We start from the raw sequence: 12707 nt of genomic DNA on the forward strand, positions 1-12707 counted from the left end.
ACCCACAAAGTTTAATTTAAACTAAAAAAAAAAAAAAGCCCTCAAACCTCCTCTAATTATCTGCAGATGGAGACAGGTTTGAAGCACTAAGATTGCTTAATGGGAAAAAGATCTTCCTCCTACCAAACAGTATGAAATTATATGGGGGAAAAAAAACCCAGTGAGGTCCCACTGGTGGCCATTCAAGTTCCATTTATTCACTTCTAAGTAACTTGAAATTTAAGTTTTACACCTAGGAGTGAAAACTTTTGTTGATGAAAGAACAAAGCTTCTCTCTGCAGTGTCACTGCAGTCATTAAAAGGTTTACTTTTCAGGTCATGACTGGAGATAAGAGCAGAGATGCTTTATCCTGTTTTCAGAGTCCCTTTTGGTACTACTAATCTGTCCTGGGAACTTAAAGGGCTACACATTAGAGTTGAGACTATATCTGAATAATGAATTAAGAGCTGAACTCTGAATGAATACCATTGTAAACCTTCTGCTGGGTATAGTGGCAGTTAGCTTCTGCTCAAGTGATCCAGACCACAACAGTGTACTAGGAAATGTATCAAAGAAGAGGGAAAAGTCTGCAACTACCTGCAGGGAGGCTGTAGCCAGGTGGGGTTGGGCTCTTCTACCAGGCAACCAACAATAGAAGGGGACACAGCCTCAAGTTGTGCCAGGGGAGGTCTAGGCTGGATGTTAGGAGGAAGTTGTTGTCAGAGAGAGTGATTGGCATTGGAATGGGCTGCCCAGGGAGGTGGTGGAGGCACCATCCCTGAAGGTGTTCAAGAGAAGACTGGCTGAGGCACTTAGTGCCATGGTCTAGTTGACTGGCTAGGGCTGGGTGCTAGGTTGGACTGGATGATCTTAGAGGTCTCTTCCAACCTGGTTGATTCTATGATAAGGGCAAGTCCATGTACTTAGCACTAATTAAACAAAAAAACCATTTCAGCCCCAGATAACCTCTTGTCTACAGGCCAAAACCTTAGCTGAAGGTAAGAGAGCCACCAGAAACGTAGAAACTTCAAGTAGGTTCAGGGTATTTCACTTTGTTACCTCACCCATTCTGCAGTTCAAGACCCTTTACACAAGCATTTGATCCCTCCTAGTTATGGGAATAGTGCAAGCATGACAAGACTCATCCACAGTTTTCAGCTGCCACTTGTAAGTAGGAGCCCATTTGAAAAATGATTGATTTAATGCTCTCCAAGAATAATTCAACCCCACCCTCATTTCTCATCTACTGGATTCTGAAACAATCTTGTGAAGGATAAACCCACTTACATTTCTGCCATTTATCCATTTAGAAACACTACTGATCACAAGCTTAATCATACAATCAACCAGGTGGGAAGAGACCTCCAGGATCATCCAGGCCAACCTAGCACCCAGCCCTGGCCAAGCAACCAGACCATGGCACTAAGTGCCTCAGCCAGCCTTGGCTTCAACACCTCCAGGCACAGAGACTCCACCACCTCCCTGGGCAGCCCATTCCAATGCCAATCACTCTCTCTGCCAGGAACTGCCTCCTAACATCCAGCCTAGACCTCCCCTGACACAACTTGACACTCCATCCCCTTGTTCTATGGCTGGTACCCTGGCAGAAGAGCCCAACCCCACCTGGCTACAGCCTCCCTTCAGGCAGCTGCAGACAGCAATGAGCTCTGCCCTGAGCCTTCTCTTCTGCAGGCTGCACATCCCCAGCTCCCTCAGCCTCTCCTCATATGCTTTGTGTTCAATAACAACAAAATGGTTCATCTCATCCTAGCCAGCTCAGGGCATTAAAACAAGAAGAGGCAGGGGTGGGGGAAAATAGCAAGGAAAAAGGTGTTTGGTTTACAGTGGACCACAAAGCTAAAAGGCACTTTGTTAAAGTCTGGATCTGAAGAAATAATTGCTGCCCAAAGTGGAAAAAAAAAAAAAAGAAAACCAGTCAGAAAAAAATGGAATGGTTCAATCAATAGATAAAAAATGTGCTCCTAATAGATGGGTTTTCTTTTAAGCTCACCTTGGAAGAAAAGAATTTCAGGTCACCTTACTGAAAGGGTCAAGACAAACCAAAATACAAGCTGGAAACCAACTTAATTGTTCTGTTTGAATTCTGAGAGCAACCTCTTCACATCTTGGTCATTACTTAGAGGCAATGGAATAATAAACAAGCCAGGAACAAGAAAAAGGAATGGTCTCTGAAAAGAAGACCTGATTTATCCAACAGCATCTAAAGACTTCAACAGGTGACTTGAGTAATGCTTCAGCAGCACAAAATCGAGTTGTTTCTCTCTCATTATGCCTCTGGATGAACAGAGCTGGTCTTGCTACTCAAAAACCTTCAGAGGTCATTTTAAGGAAGACCTTTTGGAGAAAGGAACCTAGAAGAAGTCAAAGTCTGGGGCAGATTGCTCTTCTAGGAGGACAGGCTGGAGATGGGGTTGTTCAACTTGGGCAAGAGAAGACTTCAGAGAGACCTTATCTCTATAAGGAGTCCTACAAGAAGGCTGTGGAGGGACTGCAGTGATAGGACAAGGAACAACAGTTTGAAATTAGAGGAGATTCAAATTGGAATTCACAATGAGAGTGGTGAAACACAGGAACAGGTTGCCCAGGGAAGTGGTTGAAGCTCCATCCCTGGAGATATTTAAGGTCAGGTTCAACAAGGCTGAGCAGAAGTCAAAGCCTGAGCAGACTGCTCTCCTAGGAGGACAGGCTGATGGAGATAGGGTTGTTCAACTTGGGCAGGAGAAGACTTCACAGAGACCTTATCTCTATAAGGAGTCCTACAAGAAGGCTGTGGAGGGACTGTTTACAAAGGGCTGTAATGATAGGACAAGGGGCAACAGTTTGAAGTTAGAGGAAACTCAAATTGGATGTTAAGTTCCTTACCATGAGGGTAGTGGAACACTGGAACAGGTTGCCCAGGGAAGTGACTGAGGCTCCATCCCTGGAGTTGTTCAAGGTCAGGTTCAACAAGGCTGAGCAACCTGATCTAGCAAAGAACATCCCTGCTGACTGCAGGGGGATTGGCATAGATGACCTTTAGTGGTCCCTTCCAACCCAAACTGTTCTAAGCTTCTACAATTATTTGCCCCACACACCTCAGGACCCTTAGGAGAGACATACTCATGTTTCCAGCAGGCCTGGGAACCACCTGGCACAGAGAACCAGCTTGCATAGAATCGACCAGCTTGGAAGAGAGCTCCAAGCTCAGCCAGGCCAACCTAGCACCCAGCCCTGGCCAATTAACCAGATCATGGCCTCAGTGCCTCAGCCAGTCTGTTCTTCAACACCTGTCCAGAGACTGCAACTCCACCACCTCCCTGGGCAGCCCATTCCAACGCCAATCACTCTCTCTGCCAGCAACTTCCTCCTAACAACCAGCCTAGACCTGCCCTGCCTCAACTCCAGACTGTGTCCTTGTGTTCCTTTGCTGCTTGCCTGGGAGAAGAGCCCAACCCTACCTGGCTACAGCCTCCCTGCAGCCAGCTGCAGACAGCAATGAGCTCTGCCCTGAGCCTCCTCTGCTGCAGGCTGCACACCCCCAGCTCTCTCAGCCTCTCCTCACAGGGCTCTGCTCCAGGCCCCTCCCCAGCCTTGCTGCCCTTCTCCAAACACCTTCCAGCACCTCAACATCTCTCTGCAATTCAGGAGCCCAGAACTGGACACAGCACTCAAGGGGTGGCCTGAGCAGTGCTGAGCACAGGGGTGGGCAAAAGAACCTCCCTTGTCCTGCTGGCCATACTGCTCCTGAGCCAGCCCAGGATGCCATTGGCTCTGCTGCCCACCTGGGCACTGCTGCCTCAGCTTCAGCTCCTCTCTGCCAGCACCCCCAGCTCCCTCTCTGCCTGGCTGCTCTCAGCCACTCTGTCCCTAGCCTGCAGTGCTGCTTGGGGTGCTAAAGCAAATTTCAGAAGCACATCTTGCTGGAGTCTATTCCTTGGACTTTTCCTCTTTAAAAAAATAAATAACTGAAAGACTGCCACATTATTCTCTGAAGGCCTCTGACAGTGCTAAAGCAATTTTCTACATAAATCACTGTAATGCTAACACTGCAGTTTACAGACTCATCTTTAAAAGAAAGCCTTTACTATTTACTGCCACAGCAAGCCGAGAGGGAGAGGAAAAGTTAAGCTCTGACAACTGCTCTGTCTAGGGGCATAATAAATGGAAAATTTATTCCCTGGTCCAGTTCTAACAAAACTTAATATAGTTGTGAAAAGCCATGGAAAGACTTTGCACTTAAGAGAACTGAGTACATAAAAAGACCATTTCACATATTGTGCTCCAGGTAGATTCATTTTTGTAAGCATGTTGTAAGTCCCTCAATGTTAGAGCAAAACAGTAACCTGCAACTGCAACACCTTGGAACAGGCTGCCCAGGGAGGTGGTGGAGCTGGAGGTGTTCAAAAAGAGACTGGCTGAGGCACTTAGTGCCTTGGTCTGGTTGATTGGATAGGGCTGGGTGCTAGGTTGGACTGGATGAGCTTGGAGGGCTCTTCCAACCTGGTTGATTGTATGATTGTCTCACTGAATATCCTACTCTGTTAATCACAGAGTGGTTTGGGTTGGAAATGACTTCTAAAGGTCATCTACTGCAATCCCCTCTGAAGTAAGCAGGGACATCCTCCACTAGACCAGGTTGCTCAGAGCCCTGTCAAGCCTCACCTTGCATATATCAAAGGATGAGGTCTCAACCACCTCCCTGGGCAACCTGTTGAAGTGTTCCACTATCCTCATGGTATAGAGCTTCATAGAATAATAGGACCAAAGAGCTTCACAGACTCTCTGAACTTGAATCTATTAGTTTGGATGAAGAACAACAGTGAACACAGATGTGTGCTGGCCAGCACATGTAAACTCTGGATTCACAAAGCCAAGGTTTAAAATGGAACTATGAACTACCTACTGTATGAGTAGCACAGTGCATTGAAATTGGTCAGTGGTAATAAATGAACTGCAGCTTGGCCTTCCCTGCCCTCTTCTTAACACTTCAGCATAAACTTTCATTTCTACTTAAGCAGCTGCTTGTTTTCTCCTTGAGTTTTAGGACAGAAACTATGCTGGACAAAATAAATCTTCTCTCTTTCCCTCTCAGATTGAATCATAGAATCAGGCAGAGTTGGAAGGGACCACAAGGAGCAGCCAGTTCCAAGCCCCCTGCCATGCCCAAGGACACCCTACCCTAGGGCAGCCTGGCCACAGCCTTAGCCAGCCTGGCCTGAAACACCTCCAGCCATGGGGCCTCAACCACCTCCCTGGGCAACCCATTCCAGCCTCTCACCACTCTCAGGCTCAACAACTTCCTCCTCACCTCCAGACTGAACCTACCCATCTTCAGCTTTGCTCCATTCCCCCCAGTCCTGTCACTCCCTGACAGCCTAAAAGTCCCTCCCCAGCTTTTTTGTAGCCCCCTTCAGATGCTGGAAGGCCACAAGAAGGTCACCTGGGAGCCTCCTCTTCTGCAGCCTGCACAGCCTCAACTCTTTCAGTCTGTGCTCACACAGCAGCAGCAGCACATTCAGCAGCCCTGTACTACCACAGCACTTAAGGAGATGCTCAAACGTGAAGCCTTTCTCAGCCCCATACTAAACCTTCCCAAGATTTAAAAGCTTTGATTTAAAAGCAGGAGAAAGGGAGAAGATGGAATTGGAAGCCAAGTTCTTTTGCTGTTAAGTGGATTTAACTGCTGGTTCTAGCAGTGGTTATGGAGGGAGGCCCCACACTTCTACAGCAGTAACACAGGTACTTGTCAAACCCATTCCATCCAAGAATCAAAATGCCTTCAAACCAGGAGCAGATTTACTGTTCTTCCAGCATTTTCTAACCAAATACCCTAAAAATGCTGCTCTTGCAGAATGCCAAGGAGAAGCAAGGGCAAAGGAGCAGAATCCAATCCATGCTGAAGTTGGTAGCTGAGGAAGTTTGGCTACGTTGCAGTGAGATTCCCATCTGCATTTCATTGCAGCTTGTGTGAACCCAATCAGCACAGGTTAAATAGATGTCAGAGCAGTGATTATTGTCTTCTGACCTCTGGGGCTGTGTTGGACATTAGACATTCCTGCTACATACTGAAGTAGTTAAGAGATCAATGCCACTGAAAATACAGACATGTTCTATGGCACACAGGCCTCCATTTCTTCACCCAGTGCAAACTTCTTCAGGTCTTTAAACAGGCATTCAAGTCCTTCTGATGCTGCCTCAGCAGCCCCTTTGGGAGGCATTAGATCAGGTGCAGAAAGCCTAAGCTCAATTCTGCTCCTCTGGAGAAGAGACCTCCAAGCTCAGCCAGGCCAACCTAGCACCCAACCCTGACCAATCAACCAGACCATGGCACTAAGTGCCTCAGCCAGGCTTGGCTTCAACACCTCCAGGCACAGAGACTCCACCACCTCCCCGGGCAGCCCATTCCAATGCCAATCACTCTCTCTGACTCCTAACATCCAGCCTAGACCTCCAGCTCCCTCAGCCTCTCCTCACAGGGCTCTGCTCCAGGCCCCTCACCAGCTTCCTTGCCCTTCTCTGGACAACTTCCAGAGGCTCCTCTCGAATTGAGGAGCCCAGAACTGGACACAGCACTCAAGGGGTGACCTGAGCAGTGCTGAGCACAGGGGCAGAAGAACCTCCCTTGCCCTGCTGCCCACACTGCTCCTGAGCCAGCCCAGGATGCCACTGGCTGCCTTGGCCACCTGGGCACACTGCTGGTTCATGTTCAGGAGGGAGTTTGGATTTCTGCATTTCAATTTGTACATAATTGTACACACCTGATGCTTGTCAACTTTGCTTTGCTTTCAACAGAGCTTCATCTTACTTCCAAGCCACCTGCGCTGATCTGCTAAGTTTCAGTAGTGGGAGGGGGAGTTCCTAGCCCACCACAGTACTACATACACACAGATCATCACTCTTTTAAACTCTGTTGTTAGCTCTGCAGCCCATGTCAGCATGAGATGCTGTGGCAGAGCCATGCTATGTCTTACCTGGATACTATGCTGGAGCCATTGTAGAGGTCACTAGCGTAGGAAAGCGTTGCCAGAGGCCGGACAGAGTTGTAGCGTGTGAACTTGGATAGACACTCCTGAAACTCATCCAGCTGGCTGGTGGTTCTGCTGTCATCTAGGGAGAGGCAGCAGCATTAGGGGAGGACAGAAACAGAGGAAGACAAACTTGACAGCAAACACACAAGCAATCCAAGCAAACAACCATCCCCAGATACATGTCCCCTCTGCTCTGCCGTAGTGAGACCACACTTGAAATACTGTGTCAAGGACAGGGCTGGGTGCTAGGTTGGACTGGGTGAGCTTGGAGGTCTCTTCCCACCTGCTTGATTCTATGATTCTGCAGGCTGCACAGCCCCAGCTCCCTCAGCCTCTCCTCACAGGGCTCTGCTCCAGGCCCCTCCCCAGCCTTGCTGCCCTTCTCTGGACACCTTCCAGCACCTCAACATCTCTCTGCAATGGAGGAGCCCAGAACTGGACACAGCACTGCAGGGGTGGCCTGAGCAGTGCTGAGCACAGGGGCACAAGAACCTCCCTTGCCCTGCTGCCCACACTGCTCCTCAGCCAGCCCAGGATGCCATTGGCTCTGCTGCCCACCTGGGCACTGCTGCCTCAGCTTCAGCTTCTCTCTCCCAGCACCCCCAGGTCCCTCTCTGCCTGGCTGCTCTCAGCCACTCTGGCCCCAGCCTGTAGTGCTGCTTGGGGTTGTTGTGGCCAAAGTGCAGAACCCTGCACTTGGCCTTGCTCACTCTCATCCCCTTGGCCTCTAATACAATATGCCTGAATTTGGTGTCAAATTACTTTCAGTAAAAAAAACAAACCTGCCTTTCCACTGCCAAAGCAACAGAGCAGTTTCAAGGCTGGACAAGCAATGCCTAAAACCTGAAGGCTTCCTGAACTGTTAAGTTTTGTGAAAATTATGACCTTCAGCAGACAAGGTGAAACTTGAGGCAGCCTGAATAATGATGATAAATATTCTGTAGGAAATGGAAGAGTTTACTACAAAAGCTAAAAATGTACATGGCAGCACAGATAGCTGAAAGTCATTCTCCAATTCTTTAGACATCTCAGCTCTCCTTGGGAAGAATTTTACTTAAAGCAGCTTAAAATTGATTGTTTCCTGAGTATAGAAAGTCAAGGTACATAACAGCATCAGGTGTCAGGGGCATGAAGATGATCAGAGGGCTGGAGCATCTCCCCTGTGGGGAAAAGATGAGGTGGGGCTGTTCAGCCTGGAGACAAAGACTCTAGGAAGAGCCTAGAGTGGCCTTCCACTGTCTGAAGGGGGCCTACAAGTAAGCTGGAGGGACTCCTTACAAATGCTTGTCGTGATAGGATAAGAGGCAGCCATGAAGAAAGGGACCTGGGGGTGCTGGTAGAGAGCAGCTGAATGTGGTGCCAGCAGTGTGCCCAGGTGGGCAGGAGAGCCAATGGCATCCTGGGCTGGCTCAGGAGCAGTGTGGGCAGCAGGACAAGGGAGGTTCTTCTGCCCCTGTGCTCAGCACTGCTCAGGTCACCCCTGGAGTGCTGTGTCCAGTTCTGGGCTCCTCCATTCAAGAGAGATGTTGAGGTGCTGGAAGGTGTTTGGAGAAGGGCAGCAAGGCTGGGGAGGGGCCTGGAGCACAGCCCTGTGAGGTGAGGCTGAGGGAGCTGGGGGTGTGCAGCCTGCAGCAGAGGAGGCTCAGGGCAGAGCTCATTGCTGTCTGCAGCTCCCTGAAGGGAGGCTGTAGCCAGGTGAGGTTGGGCTCTGCTGCCAGGCAAGCAGCAATAGAAGAAGGGGACAGAGTCTGGAGTTGTGCCAGGGGAGGTCTAGGCTGGATGTTGTTAGGAAGTTGTTAGCAGAGACAGTGATTGGCATTGGAATGGGCTGCCCAGGGAGGTGGTGGAGTCTCTGTCCCTGGAGGTGTTGAAGCCAAGCCTGGCTGAGGCACTTAGTGCCATGGTCTGGTTGATTGGGCAGGGCTGGGTGCTAGGTTGGGCTGGCTGAGCTTGGAGGTCTCTTCCCACCTGCTTGATTCTATGAATTGAAGCTTGGGGAGGACAGATACAGACTGGATATTAGAAAGATATTCTTTACAGTGAGGGTGCTGAGAATCAGGAAGAGGCACCCCTGGGGTGCCATGGGAAGTGTCCATGTCCACAGCAGAGGAGGTGGAAGTAGGTGATCTTTAAGGCTGCTTCTAATGCAAACTATTTTATGAGTCTGTGACCATGCAACTGCTGTCAATCATGAGGTAAAACCTTCAGGTTTTGTACTAACCACCAGAATTTGCAGCAATTCTCCTTTTCCTCCTTCAATGCCTTCCCTTTGCCTTTTTGCATCTGTGCAATGCAAAGGAACAACAGCTCTGGCTGAGATAAGACAGAACCTTGGTTTACAGGTAGTACACATCTGTTAAACCACAGCACCCACTGCAGCAGCAGAGAAGACATACACATGAAGTTGCTCACACTGCTGAGATCACATTCCAACCTTTAGTTATCCTTATCCCTTTCCTTAGCAGAACAGGGAAATGACAAAGCTCCACTTACTAGAAAGCTTTGAGGTGAGAAAAAGAAGAGGCTGCTCTATAAAAGCAAAACACAGCTGTTTGTTGGGGGAAGACACAGAGAGAATAATCACTGTCTGCACCCTGGTTAATTCCTTGCCAGCAGGAATTATCTTGCTCTATACTTGTAAGGCATTTTGAAGTGTCCCTTCTATGCTCTGGAACATTTGATGGTAATAAAGGAACAGAGAAGGTTAGTAATTAGCATGGTTAAGGGTACTAGCATACACATTACCCACACCAGGTGGATCAAAAGGCACAAAATGAACAAAGTTCTGCTCTAAATTAACACCATCAGCACCTGACCACTATGGGAAACAGCTGGAGAGGCAACACATCAACATCAGTTTCCTCCTTTGACACTCAGATGGGCACAAAGAGCTGCTTCCCTTCCATTGCCTTCATGGAGAGACCAAGCACAAAGCCCTCCTGCAATTTATTCTCTCTCAAGGGGCTCAGAGGCTGCTGCCACCAACAAAACTTTGGGTTCCTTGATCTTGGGGAGCTTTATATGGCTCTGGGTCTGCTAGTGACAGAAGGGGTACAACTGACTCAGAAGGGGAGAGGGCATTTATTTATAAGCATTAGATCCCCTCTCAGTCTTCTCTTCTCCAGACTAAGCAGCCCCAGGTCCCTCAGCGTCTCCTCATCAGGCAGTGCCCTCCAGTCCCCTCATTATCCTTGTTAGCCCTGTGCTGGACTCTCTCCAGCAGATCTCTGTCTCTCTTCAACTGGGGAGCCCAAAACTGAAGGTAGTATTCAAGATGAGGTCTCAGCAGGGCAGAGCAGAGGGGGAGGAGAACCTCCCTGGATCTGATGCCCACACTCTTCCTAACACACCCCTGCATCCCATTGGCCTTCCTGGTCACAAGGGCACATTGCTGTTCCATAGTTGCTCCAGGCTTGGTCTTGGAGCCCTCCAAGGAGTGGGCATTCAGCACCTACGTGGCCCAACCTCTTCCAGTGTCTCTCCACTCTTGCTATAAACAATTTCCTTCTCATATCCAGTCTACATCTTCCCTCTTTTTATCTTCAACCCATTCCCTGTCATCCTATCACGACAAACCCCTCTGAAATGTCCCTCCCCAGCCTTCTTGTAGCCCACTTCAAGTACTAAAACGCCACTACAAAGTCTCCCCAGTGCCTTCCCTTCTCCTCTGCTGTTAGTGTAGCTGACACACATGAATACAAACAGCAGTTTTGCTGTCTTGATATTTATAGTTCCAATTATGAAGAAAGATGCTTTCTACAAGAGAATGCTGGGCAGAGGCTCGTTTCTTATCCTTGGGTAATAAGCATTCTTTTAACATGAGCAGTTATGCATCACCAAGAAAGCACTGCATGAGCACATCCCAGAGTGATCTGTGAAGTCCTCTGTCCTGCAGTGCATTGGTTAGAACTTCACAGGAAGCTAGCTGGTCAGAGACAACCAGCTTCTCTCATCTGCCAGCTACTGAAACACTCTCTCTGTGCCCTGCATTCCTGGTCAAAATGGGTTTGCTATGCAGAATAAGAACAAATTCAGTCACTCCCACACAGGTAGGAGATGCAGAGATACCCAAGTCCTGTGTCCAGGTCTGGGGCCTTCAACACAAGGACGTCAAAATGTTAGAGCAGTCCCAGAGGAGGGCAAAGATGAGAGGGCTGGAGGACTTCTACTATGAGGTTGTTCAAATGAAACTTCCAGTTCTGGGCTCCTCAGTTCAAGAGAGATGTTGAGGTGCTGGAAGGTGTCCAGAGAAGGGCAGCAAGGCTGGGGAGGGGCCTGGAGCACAGCCCTGTGAGGAGAGGCTGAGGGAGCTGGGGGTGTGCAGCCTGCAGAAGAGGAGGCTCAGGGCAGAGCTCATTGCTGTCTGCAGCTACCTGAAGGGAGGTTGCATAGAGAAGTTGTGCATGGCCTACCTCTGGAAATGGTCAAGGTCAGATGGGATCAGGCACTGAGCAACCTACTCTAGCTGTGGATCATAGAATCAACCAGGTTGGAAGAGACTTCCAAGCTCAGCCAGTCCAACCTAGCACCAAGAACTGGATGCAGTACTGCAGGTGGGGTCTCAGCAGAGCAGAGGAGGAGAATCACCTCCCTGGCCCTTCTGGCCACACTTCTGCTGCTGTAGCTCAGACTCTGCTTGGCTTTCTGGGCTGCAAGTGCACACTGCTGCTTTCTTGAACACCCCCAGGGACAGCAACTCCACCACCTCCCTGGGCAGCCCATTCCAATGCCAATCACTCTCTCTGCCAGGAACTTCCTCCTAACATCCAGCCTAGACCTCTCCTGGCACAGCTTGAGACTGTGTCCCCTTCTTCTGTTGCTGCTTGCCTGGCAGCAGAGCCCAACCCCACCTGGCTACAGCTTCCTTTCAGGTAGCTGTCCCAGCTGACTGCAGAGTTGTTGGAGAAGATGACCTTTAAAGGTCCCTTCCAAGCCAAAGCATTCCACAATTCTATGAAGTAAAGATATTCTGCTGCAGCAGCACCTGATTCTCTTATTCCTATGAGGTTTCTCCCATCCCCTGGGGGCTGGGCTGCTCCACACTCGTCCCTGCTGTCTGCCTCTCTTTGCATGAGCTGCAGCTCACAGCTTGCTGCTGCAAATCTCCTTCCTGCCACAGCCCATCGCCTGAAACTTCTTTCCCAGAGCTGGTTTCTTCCCCAGAGGGGGATGCAAAGCAAACCCTCCTTGCCCTCAAGACATATTCATTTGATCCACTGGCTTCTGAAGAGAGTCTTGTCATGTAATTAAGAACCATCCATCCACTCAGTAACAACTACTTTAGCTGCTGTCATGCTGTTACTCAATTATGAATGAGGCAATCTAAGCACTTGTGAAAACAGCTTCTAATTCTCCAAAACAAGCCTTAAACCTAAGGTGTGCCCCACGGGACAACAATGCTGCTGCACACTCAGCTTTTATTCTCTAAGCCATTTGTTAACCCAGGTTCAATCTACACAACAGAAAGCATAACCTCTAAGTGTCCTACAGTGCACTCTGAATGGGGGGAGAAATTCTACCTCTGTAGTAAATGCAACAGTGATGGTTAACAACTCTGTTTATGCCACATCTCTAGCAGGAAGGCAACCCAAGCACTGCTTTCAGACATCTGCATCTTCAGAAAGAGCACCAAGAACCAAGTTGTTTCTTGTGGGTTATGCCCTTCACAGGGCAGGATTGCAGAACTAAGCACCTGCCTC

The 12707-nt window shown here is 49.1% G+C and overlaps 1 protein-coding gene across 3 annotated transcripts in view; it reads right to left on the bottom strand.

Moving 5' to 3' along the window:
• COP1 (COP1 E3 ubiquitin ligase) overlaps window positions 1-12707 on the bottom strand; it is a 204952-nt gene that overhangs the window by 144325 nt on the left and 47920 nt on the right. For all 3 annotated transcript variants that reach the window (XM_064148123.1, XM_064148121.1, XM_064148124.1), the window contains exon 11: window positions 6952-7087. In XM_064148123.1, the coding sequence (XP_064004193.1) occupies window positions 6952-7087 (136 nt within the window). The remainder of the gene's footprint in view (window positions 1-6951; window positions 7088-12707) is intronic.

This window comes from Pogoniulus pusillus, chromosome 8 (assembly GCF_015220805.1).
Source record: "Pogoniulus pusillus isolate bPogPus1 chromosome 8, bPogPus1.pri, whole genome shotgun sequence".
NCBI lineage: Eukaryota > Metazoa > Chordata > Aves > Piciformes > Lybiidae > Pogoniulus > Pogoniulus pusillus.